The sequence below is a fragment of the Sinocyclocheilus anshuiensis genome, unplaced genomic scaffold (genome assembly GCF_001515605.1).
Source record: "Sinocyclocheilus anshuiensis isolate Anshui unplaced genomic scaffold, SAMN03320099.WGS_v1.1 scaffold1896, whole genome shotgun sequence".
Classification (NCBI taxonomy): Eukaryota; Metazoa; Chordata; class Actinopteri; order Cypriniformes; family Cyprinidae; genus Sinocyclocheilus; species Sinocyclocheilus anshuiensis.
Window position 1 is genome coordinate 32,957 of NW_015558694.1, and position 15,467 is coordinate 48,423.

The following is a 15,467-nucleotide window of genomic DNA, read 5'->3' on the forward strand; positions in this document are numbered from 1 at the left end:
GCCATGGCAACCACGAGGTGTTTTTGCGATGGCTCCATTTCTGAAAATGTTCAGGGCCCTAACCTGTACAATTGTACCAAGTTTCATGCTTTTATGAAAAAGTGAACATATCACCTCAAATTTGGCACATATCACCTGGATTATATATTAAGTGCTAAAAATCAGTATCAAGTGAAAATGAGTTGAACAACATTACAGCAGAAGGCCATTGCATTTTATAAACCTCAATAAACTTGTCTTGTTTGATCATAAGCATTGAAGAATGTGATACAGTAATGCAAGCAGATGCTTTTTTACAGCACTGTGTATTATTAGAATATTCAGTATAATAATGATGATCATAATAAATAGAGTAATTAATATGTATTAATCAGATTTCAATATAACATGATATTTAAATGGGGAGGGTTCCAAAAAACAAACAGTATAGGGCAAAAAAGGCCTACTATTATATATATTTAATATTATATATGTATATAATATTATATATATATATATATACATACAGGTGCATCTCAATAAATTAGAATGTCATGGAAAATATATATATGTATATATATATATATATGATTGGATGTGTGAGTGTGTGGCAGTTTTTCTGCTAATTAAGGGAGAATATAGGACTTCTTCACCTTGCTAATGATTGTTGAAAGGAAAACTGCTATGAAATGCATCATATTTTGTGAGAAACAGTGATATGCACCAGCAAAACAGGCACAAATTTTAGAATTAGCACTCCAAAATTAGTCAGAAACAAGTATTGGATTTCATTCAGCAAACATGATGCAGGGCGGTGTAATCAATACGGATCTTATAAGGTCATGTAATGTGACTTATTTATATATTTTTTAATCACTATAACATTGATTTTATATTTCTAATCCCATGTCTCATTTTGTTCATCATTTTAATATATTGTAAATATATTAACATATAGTCTGAATAATCTTTGGACTTTATGATTTATCCTTGTAGATGGAAAAGCTGAATGCGAGCCCTGGCACCTTGCTTTATTAACGGGGAGGAGAAATTAAGGAGCTTTGGGCCATATTCTGTTTTGGGTCATTCATTCCAAAATTATACACACTGTTTGTTTGCATTTGTTTGTATATGTGTTTTTAAACCTAATCAGATTCACCACTGAATTGCTTAGACATGGTTAGAGTGAGACTGTAGAGGTTTGGATCAGAAGATCTGAGCTGACAGAGACAGCGGCGCTCCTGATAATGAAGGCTGGATTACTGAGGTTTAGAGAGACTCTCTGCTAATGAGGTTGGCTGCATTAATGTTAGTTGGGAATAAAAGCGTTTAACAGGAGCAGATGGGACATTCACAATCCTTTGCACTGCAAGACCTAATGCACAGATCACAATATTTTGACAGATAATGTTTATATGAACGCACACTATAACACTGTAGGCTGACAACAGCACGACTGTATGTGTTTGCGTTGTACTAGTAGTTTTGTAGTAATTTGTTTAAAGGTCACATATTTTACACCTTTCTGGAGTTTTATTTTAAGTCTTGATGTCCTTAAGAATATATATTTGCGGTATAAGTACCAAAAACCATCTCAATATGTTTTTACGCTCCTCTCTCAGGAGCTCTGCTGAGAACAGGTCAATTTTGGCCTGTCTAATTAATATTCATGAGCCTCTCTTCTGATTGGCCTGTTGTTTTCTGAGTGACGCACGGCCAGGCCAACCACAGGTAACTAGGGTCAGCGACGTCACAGCGCTAGCTGGAGGCAGCAAAACAAAGGGGAAACTGGAGGCGGCCCATTCAAACCAGCGCAGATTCGGCTACATAAGGAGCTTAAAATATCATCTTGTTGTGATGTTGTGTGCCAGAATCGATGTAATACAGCCTCAAATTAGAAATTTGATCGCATATCTGCTGCCACTGCCAGACAAAAAACCGACAACAGCTGTGGCTAAACGCGATAAAATGAGCTGACTGGACAGAAACAATCGTCAAAAATGCTGGCGTTTGCAGCGCACACTTCTTATCAGAAAAGGTTCAATAAAGTATTGTCTTTTGTTGTTATGGGCGAACACCTGCGAATATGACAAGAAAAACGCTAAAGATATAAAAATATGCTTTCAGAAGAAGAAATATGCTGAAGGAACTGATTCAAATAATTAACTCTGTAAAACTGTTTTGTCAACAGGGTAATTAGCTCACTCAGATGCATCCTGCATTCAAAATAATCTTAATTATGAAATGTTATTTGTGCATAACAGTATCAAATCAAAGACACACACTGCCATTTACTCTAATCGTGATGAATGTCAGTGAGCATGTATCGTGCTGATACACGCCAGCAGCTCATGAATACAAGAGAAAAACAGGAAAACAGCAAGAGGAGGAAGAGAGATGAAGAAACAGAAAAGAAAGAGTGTGTTGCAGAGGAGATATTCTGTATCACACTGCTGTAATCACTAGTAAGGATTGGTGTGGACTGATAAGAAGAGATGTGAGATACAGAGAAGCTGTGTTGAAGGAAGATGGTGAGCAGCGGAAGACGATTGGTTGAGCTGTGAGGAGGCGGTGCCAGTCTGAATGATTTGTGTGACAGTTACCAGAGAGAGAGAGAGAGAAAGGAGGCGAGAGACTGTGTGCATTCAGCGTGTGTGTTTGAGGGGGTGTACGAGTGCAGGAATAATCGCAGGAGAGACCGGCGGTGTGGATCCTGTTCTGCGGTAGCTGTTGGGTTCTTGCCTCCCGTGAGGACTGTGCTTTATACCTGGAGTGAGCAGCGCTCCGACGCAGCAGAGGACAGAAGACAGTCGATGGAGTGAAGCTATTAAACCCAGAGTGCGAACGCTCTGCCGGACCTCTGAATCCAAAGACAAAGACGCAGAGGTAGAAGGGACGCAGAGGTGGCATGAATAAGGAAAGAAACTGACTGTAGGTTTGCCAGAAAATGAGAAGCAGGATAAGAGACAGGTTGAAGAGATGATGCATTGGTTCAAAATTGAAGATTGAAACCTCAACTGGCAAAGCAGGACAAGCCTCTGTGTATTAAAAAAAACGTGTCAGTTCATCTGTATTCATCTGTTCATTCATGCTGTCTGGGAAATCTTTAGATGATTTGGAGGTTAAGAAAATACTGGATTTTTTTGCACGGTCCAGCCGTGAGCAGAACTTCTTGTTGCTCCCCTAGTAGGTGTCCAACAGGACAAGGGTTGTTTATTTATTAGGAGGCCAGGCCAGAAGCACTAGTGCCAGCATGCACATGTCAGAAATGAATCCGGTCAAATGCATGGTTGTAAAGAGGTGATCTGCCATGCATCATTGTGGTAAGATATCTTCCCTAATGAAGCGGCATTAGAGCACCTATGCCATTGATTGAGGGTCCAGAAAGGATTAATTGCATTGCAGGAAATTACTGAAGTGCATCTGAAAGATATTGAATCAGCAGTTAAAAGTGATTAAACACTGCTAAAGATAGTTGGTGGACCTCTGTTGGACTTTATTGGCTTGCGGACCAAAGACCGCTGCCATCTCCTCAAGTTCCTGTTTTTAAAAAAATCTATACTCCTTTTCTTAAAAAAAACAAAACAAATAATGGCTGTGTTTTAATGATTTTGGACTTGTGGTTTCCAACTTGCCGTCTTATCACTTTTCTTACTTTGTGACTCCAGTCTTGCAAAAGTGGGGATCATTTGGCCCCTGGGGGTCCGGGCTGCGACCCCGGCCCCGGCCCCCACACCAAAAATGCGTCGCTCAAGTACAGATGAAACGCCGTACCGCCGGAGTCCCTCTCTGGACAGCAAGTCGGGCTCGCCGCCGCTGCGCTACAGCGGGGAGTACGAGTACCACAGCTCGCCCTTCGTCTTCGGCCTTCGTACCACACCGGGCTCAAAGCAAGCTAAAGCCAGCTACACCACCGCACAGGGCCGGAAATATGTGGTGTTTTACCTCGACCTGTCCTTCATCTTCCTTCTAGAGCTGCGGCGCTGCAGGATGGCTGAGGGCTGCCTGAGGGCCCTGAGATACGGGATGGTTTTCTTCAATCTGCTCTTCTGGGTGAGTCTGAGTCCTGTACATTTCATCTCTTCTGTTATTCTGTTCAAATGGCTCTGCTTGAGAGACAATGTTAAAGGAATAATTCACTCAGGCATAACAAATTACTCAGTATTTACTCATTTTGTCCTAAACCTGAATGACTTCCTTTCTACAGATGTTTAGCTGAATGTTTGAGCTGCTGTTTTCCATACAATGACAATGATAGTGAACACGTTTTGTCCAGCTCCAAAAATGACCAAAACACCATAAACATGACCATAAATGTAGTCCATGTAACTTGTATTATATTCTTAAGTAATTCTGAAGAGAGAACTATTCCCATCTCAAATCCCGCATGTCTGTGTCCTTTATGATCTGTGTGAGAAACAGTTGCATTTTGCTGACTATGACCCCAGCCTGGCCTTCATGGTTTTTGTCCTGATTTGAATCAGATGAGTCTCTGTTCTCTGGTGTTTTTGAGATGTAGGCCCGCAGTAATTGTTGGTGTGTGTGATCACAACAGATCAGGCTTAAATAACTTCATGAGTGTTTCTTTGGTAAGAGTGTGTCTACTAAAATCATTAATGTGGTGCTTGTACTTCAGGTGTGCCCAGTCCTGTTCTGGAGATCTACCTTCCTGCATAGATCCTGCATAGATCTCCAGGACAGGATTGGGAACCACGGCTCTACATTACACTCATGCTCTTGTTTAAAAAAATTTTTTTTATGGCATTTAGAATCAGCTGTGTTTGTTGTTTGCTGCCACTGTCATTTTCTCACTTCTGTCACACCGTGCTGCTGAACACATTTCAGTAATAACCCGTCCTGTTTAAGAAACCAGTAAACCTGAAGCTTAGTGGTATTAGCTCTGCTCACACTGCTTCTGCTATATGTGTGTTTTTATGTGAGTGTGCAAGTATTTGTGTGTGTGTGTGTGTGTGTGTACAGGTATATATGGTTTATGAGGACACTTCCTGTGTCCCCGTAAAACAAAAGGCTTAAAAAACATACAAAACGGTGTTTTATGAAATTCAAAAATTTTATTTTTTTTTGTACAGTATAAAAACCATTACGCCTATGGAGAGTCCCCGTAAACCACAAATACAAGTATGTGTGTGTGTGTGTGTGCACATGTACGTGAACAGAACAGTAATAGCGTATGTCAGGTGAGCTGGTGTATTTTCCTCTCTGCTGACTGTGCTTCAGTGCTCAACATGAATGCCTTAAAAGTGTCTTTGTTTGGAACAGCCACATCTGACCTGTGTTGGACAACCTGAATTCTTATTTATCAAGTGACCACTGCTCGGCGCAGTTCATTTAAAGGGTCATATTGCACATTTTTTGAAGACTATTCTTTATTTTGGCGAATAAGTAAAACATTGAATAACCATTACAAAAAATGCATTTTAAAGTCAAAATACTGATTGCTCTAAATACAGGTGGAAACAGGGTCATGTGACTGGATCTCTGAAACCACATGTTAGCGTAGTTACCTCCGCTGTCCTGGAGCACAGTCAAGCTCAACCTAATTGCTGCTAACCCTATGCTTAACCCTAATGTGCTGTGAGGAAGAGCATTAAAACAAGGGATTCGAACTTCACTGCTCTGAACCAAAACACACAGATTATAGGGCTAAAAATACATACCTGGATATTTTTCCATATTTTGATGATATTCAATATATATAGCATTTTTCCATTTGTTCTCGAAAACTGCATAGATCTGTTTTGACATTGGCTACATTCACACAGTCAGTGTTTGAGACTGACAACCGCATTTACTTACAGGTGTGAGTCTCGAAATGTCACGTTCACACAGCAGCTTACAGTAGCATCTCGAATACTGTCTCTGTCTGTATGAACGTGCAACGGGAGTCAAGACGTATTCCTTACCAGTTACCATAGCGACAGTGACCAAAGAAATATCAAAGATGGCGACGTCCCTAAAACTGAAAGACTTATCACTTTCTGACACGACAAGAGTCCAAATGAGCCGCAAGTTCATCCGTCAGATCTTCATTAACCGACAGCAGCTTTTATATTAGTGTGGAGAGCGGAGCATTTGAGTCGCGCGCAGAACACAAAACTGACCGGAGACTGGATCTAAAACATTCAGATGACACACAGCTCATTTCTCCGTCACTGTAAGTTACTAAAACCACACATGAAAACACGCAGCACACGGTAGACACGAGTTTGTGCAGCAGAGCGGCTCTCTTTTCCGAGAATGTGGTTGTGAGTCCTGAAAATTTACGGGTGTGAGTTCGGTTACAGAATGCAGTTGTCACGCCTGCAAATAACCGTGCTGTGTGTGAACGTAACCGCATTAAGAACTCAAATACAGGACTGACAACTGCATTCTGCTGCTGTGTGAACGTGGTCTATGAGGATTAACCCTTCCATTCCCATGGTTATTACTGACAGTCATCACATTTTCAAATTCAATCCTGCATTTAATTATGGCTGTCAATCCAGAAACTTTGTAGTGTGTAACTAGCATCATGAATTATTTAATATTATTATTATTATCATCCTTATAATTATGGTGAATGTGTTATAAACAGAAAGTGAGTAAAGAGAGCTGCCTTTATAATCACTGAAGCTGTCAATCACTGAAGCAAACACTCACACACACACACACACACACACACACACACACGAATACAACAGAGAATACTCAGTTCTTTTTTTAGTGTGACAAACACACATTTGTGTTATACTGAGTTGTGGTGTTGAAGGTTAACTGTGGTTGTTTAGTCCAAACTAAACTACTGTAAGGCATTGCTTGTTTACTTCTAAAAGCATTTTCTGAAACGTTGCACTTCCAACCAAGAATAAGCAGTCATTTTACCCGCTGTGTGTAATTATACCTCGCTGTCTAACACCACGTCCGTCAACACCCTTAGTTTAAGTAAATGTGATATAAAGAGCGTCAAATAGTGTCAAAATAATACAGTAAGCGGGACAAATTTAAGGTCATTACACAAACGTTAGCAATGTAAAAATACTCAAAGAATACAGTGTTCTTTTTAATTAAAGAACACTGGTTTTGTTTAAAATTACACCAAATACAGCATATCTATCAGCAGAGATGTTATATGCGTCATCTGACATATTTATATTTCGCTGGAGCTGTGTGACCTTGAAGTTGAAAAAAAAGTTGAAAAAAAAAAAGACAAACAAAAGAAACATCATCCCACTTTCAACCTCTTTTAGTTCCAGCAAATTTCTTAAAATGAGTAAATATTTTTATGAACATAAAAAGATTCAAAAACTACAACAGTTTGGTCTCATAGAGTCTCATAGAGATGATGAACAGCAATGGTGTTCATTATCAGAAGTGGCAGTGAGTATCAGATCTGAGATGTTTCTCCTCTCTTCCACCAAGGCATTTGCTAGTTTTCGATGTGTGGTTACATGTGGTTTGCCACTGCAATCAATCGGTCTGTCTCCCTGCAGCTCTGTCTTCTGGGGCCGGTTGCATAAAATGCTCCTTATTGTCCTAAGTTATTGTAACTGTGACCTTAAATACCTAATTAACCCTGTGTATTCATAATCTGGGGTTAGCTGCATAAACAAAGTTAAAAAAAACAAACAAAAAACAGTTTGACTAACAAGCAGTAGACAGGAGGTAATCTGTAAAATTTCAGATTCAGATTAGATCAATCTACCTTTTTGTAACTGAATTTAAAAAGTTATGACCAGTCTTAAAGAAAAAAAAATTAAAGACTAAGCAGTTTATGCAACCGGTCCCAGATGTTTCACACTGTTCACTTCTTAAACACTGCGTTAATATTCTTATTTGCAGTGTCAGTGATTGGATGAACGCAGCTTGTGACCTGTTTTCATAACAGCTCTAGCGTCCCACATCTTCAGATTAGATCAGTCTACCTTTTTGTAACTGAATTTAAAAAGTTATGACCAGTCTTAAAGAAAAAAAAATTAGAATACTAACTTTTAAAGACTAAGCAGTTTATGCAACCGGTCCCAGATGTTTCACACTGTTCACTTCTTAAACACTGCGTTAATATTCTTATTTGCAGTGTCAGTGATTGGATGAACGCAGCTTGTGACCTGTTTTCATAACAGCTCTAGCGTCCCACATCTCTAGCTAAGGAGAAAAACCTGAGCACAGTGTGTGATGATGATGAGGTCTCTTCTAAAACTTTAAAGGAGACAAATGTGAGAGTGTTAGTCCATTGCTAAAGCGCAAAGAGCGCTCCCTTATAATCACTCATTTTAGTTCATCGCGACCTCACAAAGTTACATTATAATCAATGAAGTTCTCAATACTGCACAATGAATCTCTTATTTACATCGCGTCTACACTTTGTTGCAATGAGATGATTTGTGCTGAACTCTAACTTTAAACGTCTCTGATTGGCTGTTGTGTTCAAGAAATCAACAGATATGTCTGTTATTGGCTACATTGCCCAACGCTGCAGAAACACATGATCTCTAGAGCGCGAACCATAATGCACTGGATAGTTTGCCAAATTTGCAATGAAATGTTATTATTACAGCTTTAACTGAGGGTGCTATTGATTTCATTGAACCGGGCCTGTACACTACTGTAACATTTGTTAAAAAGAAAGTATTGATCTTTTACTAAACATCTTGCACTTATATAAGTCTTGGAAAATGTGCTGTACAATGCTGCCTGGGCATTGAAGATAAATATAAACTAGTAACCCTTGATATTCTGAAATGTTTAATACTATTTAAATTACAGTTTTAGTATTTAAAACATTGGTGAAAGTTTAACGTTTCTCCTAAAATAAAATTGAAGACAAAGCTGATATCTCAGTGAGACATATAAGAGAATCAGCCCTTAGTGTCCTGAGCGTAGGGTAAGCTGTCAGAGCCATAGCCTTGTGGACAGCACATCGACGTGAAGCACAACTAGACCTCAGACAACACGGGTTCGAATCCCAGCTAAAGGTACTTTCCTGCTCCTGTTCTCACCTGTCCAATCGTCTCCTGTCTCTACTCCTACTGTCCTGACCATTAAAGCGGAAAAAACCCAATGTAAACAAGGAAAGAAAGAGCAACCTGTAAAACTTTTTTATAATGGGGTCTTGCAAGAGATTACAGCAAGACAATAAAGAGATCTCCCATGTTTCTCACAGTCCATTCTCATTTTGGACTCCTTTCTCTCAGATATTTCTCATATCTCAGTTGTGTCTACTTTTATTTCTCCGAAGAAATTTTAGGAGAAACATCTGAGACACCGTTGATACTAAACTGAGAAATACATGAGAATCACAACTAAGTCTCCTGAGTTCAGAAACAGCAAACTCTGAGCAATAAAACATTCCTATAATGGAGTCTTGATAGAGATTGCAGCAAGACAATAAAGATATATTCTATGTTTCTTCCACCACATTCTCTGTTTTGACTCTTTTTTTCTCAAATATTTCTCAAGTCTCATTTTAGGAGAAACATCTGAAATGCTGTTGATACTAAAATGAGAGATATATGAGAATCTAATCTAAGTCTCCTGAGCTTAGGAAGAGCAACCACCGAGCAATACATTTTTTCTATGGGTAGTGTAACGGGGTGAAGAATCACACGACAAGTAATCTCAATCAATACCCCGGAAGGTGGATTTATTGGGGTGATGGGTGCTAGTGAGAAAGGTCCAGGTAGGTGCTCCGGTGCCGTGAGTGCTCTCTTCCGTCTTCCCAGTGCAGAGGGTCCGTGCAGTGCTCCTGTGGGGCTGGTCGGTCACACCCAGGGTGAACTTCCGGCCCAGGAGGTAGTACCGCAGCTCCAGGACTGCCCACTTGACGGCTAGGGCCTCCTTCTCCACCGCGGCGTAGTCCACCTGCTGATGTAGATGACCGGATGCTCCTCACCCTCCTGGATCTGTGACAGGACAGCTCCCAGTCCTGTGTTGGAGGCATCCGTCTGCAGCAGGAAGGGGCAGCTAAAGTCGGACGGGCTCCGAGATGAGGGCCCCCTTCACCCTCTGGAAGGCCTCCTCCGCTGCTGGTGTCCACTGTACCTTCTCCGGCTGCCCCTTCCTGGTCAAGTCTGTCAGGGAGGTGGCTAAAGAGGAGAAGTTGGGGATGAAGCAACGATAATCCCCCGCCAACCCTAGAAAGGCTCGTACCTGGGTCCTGGTCTCGGGTCTCGGAGCGGAGCGGAGCGTACCGCCTCCACCTTCTTCTCCTGCGGCCGAATTAGACCCCGTCCCACCTGGAAACCCAGGTACTTCGCCTCGGAAAGGGCAAGGTGGCATTTGTGAGGGTTGGCGGTGAGTCCAGCCCTCCGGAGCTCCGAGAGCACCCACCGTAACCGGTCCAGGTGGTCTTCCCATGCCTCGGATCACGACGTCGTCCAGATAGGCCGCGGCGTAGTCCTGATGGGGCCACAACAGGATGTCCATCATCCGCTGGAACGTGGCGGGTGCCCCGTGGAGGCCAAAGGGAAGGGTCCGGTACTGCCAGTGGCCACTGGGGGTAGAAAAGGCAGTCTTAGGTTTAGCGTTCTCAGAGAGGGGTACCTGCCAGTAGCCTTTGGTGAGGTCCAACGTTGAGATATACCGGGCCCTTCCCAGCCGGTCCAACAGTTCATCCACCCGAGGCATGGGATATCCGTCGAACTCGGATACCTCGTTGAGGTGATGGAAGTCGTTGCAGAAACAGAGGGTGCCGTCCGGTTTCGGGACCATCACGATGGGGCTGGCCCATGGGCTGCGCTGTTCCTTCCCAAATGAGCCCCCTCCCGTCACCTGTTGGAACACATCATAGAAGAGATTAGGATTTTGGGAGGGGGACTCACCTTCTCTCCCGCTATCCGAGGCCAGAAGCACGGGCCGCTGACGAGGCCTCCTTCTTCGGCGGGCCCCCTCCTGGGCTGGCAGGCTGCATAGCCGTGGTCAGCAGGCGGTCAAACCCTGGCCAGTCTCTCCCGATCAGCACGGGGACGTGAAGATCCTTCATGACCCCGACTTCCACCGGCCAGGCGCCGGGAGCGGCCGAAATGGTCACCCTGCGAGCGAGAACTTGTCGTGTATCCCCGTGGAAACAGGTTATGGGGAGGAAGGCTTTATATTCCGTTTGGGGGGCGAGAATCTGCGACTGGACCAGAGTGACCTCACTGCCCGAGTCCAGGATGGCCCGGAACGGCTTTCCATTCACCTTCACTTCCACCTCTGGAGCTCCAACCGGCAGGTCGTGGTGCACAATGCAGCCGGCCAGCCAGGTCCGTGCGGGACGTGCGGGGACTTCCGTTGGCATGGGCTCATCCCGCGGAGAGGGAGCCGCCCTGTGATGATGATGGCCAGGTGCTCCTCGCTTGTTTCCAGGGCGACGCTGATGAAGCTTCGGGACGCTCGTCACAGTAGTAATACTATGAGCCACCAATGTTTTTAAAGTGTCAGAAAAATGAGAGTGAAAGAAAAGGGAAAACTACAGAAGAAGAACAAAAGCACAACACTGAGACAGTGGAGGCTCATCCTGCAATCTAAATATAGTGATATAGTGTTGTATTGCCTAAACAATACAGCATCTTACATTTCACATAGTCTTTATAAGGCCGCTATCAGTATCGCCATGGCAACCATTTTTTATTCAAGTATTTCCCAGCCGCTCATGTGAGTGCAAGTAAACTAAAGTATGTCCATTATAGCATTTGTACTGCGGTAGTTTTATAATCTACAGATCATTCAAGTCTTGATTTATATCCTGAATTATGAATAATTAGCCTGCAGACAGTTCCACTGGAATATTACTAGGATACTGGATTCTCTCTTTCTTCATCATTCAGTATCATGACAGAAGACTTTGGGTGCCAAAATAGATGTTTTTTTAGATGAAGGCATTATGTTTTCTTTTGTTTTGTTGTAAATTAATCATATAATGCTAAACTGTGTGTACTGTAAACCACTGGAGACCACAGGAGGCTGTTATGACCTGTACTGCATTAATAGAAAGTCAGATAATATAAACATTTCAATATGAAGTATTCTTCAAGTGACCATGGGGCTGAAACATTTCCGACACAGCCATGCACACTTACTAGAGCGTCTCATTCAAGCGTTTATCGCTGAGCAGGACTCCACAGTCCTGGACTAGTAAAGATGATCCTCACCAGAATACAGCCCTCCGTTTGAGAAACACCCAGTGTGTTATTAATCCATTATACAACAGTTCGTTTTGGTTCTCAAATCTGATTGGTTGAGAACCATGCGATATTGTACTGGTATCGCCACAGGAACGCCCTTTCACCGCTTGTATCACTCCGCTTCCAGTATTTCTCACAGCGAGTGTCAATCACCCTTAACAGATGAAAGATAGTACTACAAAGATAACGCTTTCCTCAGCGGACATTGAAACTACTCTTTTACGTCAATATTAGATTGAGCTGAAGAATGAATGCTGTATCAGATGCGGTAATCACACTCGCTCAGTCCATCTCTCTCTCACAATACTCTACATAACACAGTGAGCTTTTAATTAAGTAATACAATACGTTTTTAATGAAGCATCTCAACGTTCCTTCGTTACTAGCTCTAAAGTGACGTTCTCAAATTAGTAACGGAGGCTTCAGCTCAGCTGTTAAACTGTCAAACTGAGATTTGAATATGTGGCGGAAGGAAGTAGTTCTGCACAAAAGAGGGTTTTTAAAGACCCTCCGTTGTTGTTTCTTATTCATTTACACACTCATGTAATGTGTGTGTGTGTGTGTGTGTGTGTGTGTGTGTGTGTGCCGTCGAACTGTTGTATAAACGCAATATCACTCTCGTACTCGAGCGATACCGGCTCTATATCAGCATGGCTGTGATTAGGCCAGAGGCACGAGGCCGCAGGCAACCACACATGCTGATATAGAGCCGGTATCGCTCGAGTACGAGAGTGATACTGCTCATATATCCTGAACTGTTAAATTTTAAAGTAAAGCAGGAATAAAACATCCTCCCTTAACAAGCCTATTGAATGCTGTCCTATACCTGTAACTGTTATGCGTTCAGTATCTTTATTACTTCTAACCCAACTGGAAATGGGTTGATCTAATATGAAAAGCAGAAGGAAAAGAGAAGATTCCTGTCTACATCCTCTAGATGAAAAAATGATTTTGACACCTTATTATTGGTCAGGACTTCAGCTATGAGCAGATTTAATTTAGGCTTTTATTCACATGTAAACATTCATCAATGCGCGCACACAGAGAGCACATCTAATACGCAGCTCAAATTGTGAAACACGCAAAGACAATCATCATCGCGCATCAAGCAAGCATGTGTGAGCTTCCCTTCACCACATTTCAATCACTGATATACGAGCATGAATAGAAACAGGGAGGTGGATCACACGTCCAAACCTGACGTGAAAATATTTATTCTGATTTTTGTGACAATATCATGCAGGCAAATGAAGCCACACCAATCACAAGCATTTCTAAACACTCATAGGGTCATCTTTTTCTGTCCTTTGAGGGAACCCAGCTAGCCATAGAGTACTGTTGAGTCAAATACATATTTACTGCAGCTCAAAACAAAAGTGGTTCACGGTTTACCAGACAAGAGTCTGTTCATGTCTAAAGTTCAGCCAAATGATAAAGTGTCCCTCCAACATTCAGATCTACTAATTAAAGTGTAATATATACATATACATGAACAATGATTATTAATGGATTTGCAATGTAAGCATCATAACAAGTCAAGTCACATTTATTTCTAGCATTTTATACAACACAGTCAGAAATAAACCGGAAAATAACAGAATTCACATTCAGCTGTAATGCAGCTCTAAAAAAAGAAAATAGTGTCATTTTTCAGATCAATTCAGTTCAGTGTTGGTTCAGTTCAGATTAATAACAGAGCGAAGTTCATCAATTTGAGCTGAGGTCAATTCAGCTGTAAAGCAGCGCTATAGAAGATCAATTCAGTTGAAGTTTTATTCTCATCCAAAGTCAAATTGATGATGTTAGTGAATGTTAAGTGTCTTTAGACCCCAACTAAGCAAGCCAAAGGCAAAGGAACACAAGGAACCAAAACTTAAAAAAACTGCCAAATCTTCCTTATATTGTAATCATTATTATCACATCATGTAATCGCTGCTGTTCACTGTTTCTACTTAAATGAATACATGACGTTAACGGCATGAATTGTATAATCTACATTTCTGCCATATGAACATTACTCTGATAAAAGATCACTCTTAAATGTAATAAATAAACATTCATTTCTGTGAAGCCGCTTTAAAATGAGATGTATTGTGAAAAGCACTATACAAATAAATGTGAATTTAATTGAATATGTAACGAGGTACCTGAGGGTACTTTGCCCGAATTGGCTTGAAAGCTGCTGTTGTAAAGTATTCAGTAATATGTGCTGCTAATGTTAACCAAGCCGTCTGAGGAACCAGCAGGATTTTGGATGCTCTGTGATTTTCTTCGCTTTGGGAAAGCTGTTTAGCACAATGGTCCTCCACTGGATGTCAACTGAGCAGAAATCCTTAGAAACGTAGCAAGAAAATACTCAAATCCTACACAGCAAGCTTTAAACCCTGCATTACAACCCTTCTTTTCACAGATTTCAGACTGAAGAATATCTGCCCAACCCAGTGCAGTATTGTGACTCTGTATTTCCGTGTTATTTGAGCATCACAGGGACAGTGTTCTTTCTGAAAACAGTTCAGTGCTGCTGCCACCATCCTGCCGCTGATGATGCCATTGAGATGCATGGTGAAACTTTATCAATAAATGCTCCAGAACATTGAGCGAAGCGTTCAGTGACCACCAGGATAACAAAGAAACCTGATGTACTTCTGATCACAAGCCTCCTGAGCGCTTCATTGGCTTGCAGTGTCAAATAACTGCTCAACTGATCAAGCTGTGTTCAGCAAAAAACTCTCGATAGATGGCTTGTCTAGCCAGTCAACACACATGACTTCATTCCCTGTGCAAATTAATAAAGGTGGCATGGGATCGAGCCACAACTGTAGCTTTTTATCTTGGATGTACACTGCCGAGCTCCAGAACATCTGCTTCAATGTAGGCAGCATTTTAAGGCATCATGATTATAAGCAGTATTCAAAGATTCCTTATTTTGGTCAAATTCCAAGGCAGCATCCCATACATTCTTTGTAGAGGAGTAAGTCCCATACAAGCTCAGTAAAACAAACCTTCTGATTCTGGAGAGAAATGTCAAATATAAATATAGTTCATTCAATACCGAAAAGCATTGATTAAAAACTATTGAAAAATTGTCTAGTTTACCCATTTAGTTTGCCGTGTATTATTGCTTATCTTAGCTAAAGTATTGAAATTAGTTGTGAGCGGAGTCTCCAAGCTAATAAATATAACAAACATGGAATTGATTGGCTGTGTGTGTGTGTGAGTGTACCTACTTATTTTGGGGACAAATTTATACTCAAAAGTGGGCTAAACCTGACAAAAACTTCCAAAACCTCCCTTTAGGGATGTCCTCATTTGTAAAACTGGTATAGA

At 41.6% G+C, this 15,467-nt stretch overlaps 1 protein-coding gene across 1 annotated transcript in view; it reads left to right on the forward strand.

Annotated features, from left to right (window-relative positions):
* Positions 1-2,117: 2,117 nt before the first annotated feature.
* LOC107681356 (tetraspanin-4) overlaps positions 2,118-15,467 on the forward strand; it is a 32,260-nt gene continuing 18,910 nt past the window's right edge. The window contains 2 exon segments of the mRNA XM_074186980.1: positions 2,118-2,949; positions 3,217-4,032. Of these exon segments, the coding sequence (XP_074043081.1) occupies positions 3,721-4,032 (312 nt within the window). The 5' untranslated portion in view covers positions 2,118-2,949; positions 3,217-3,720.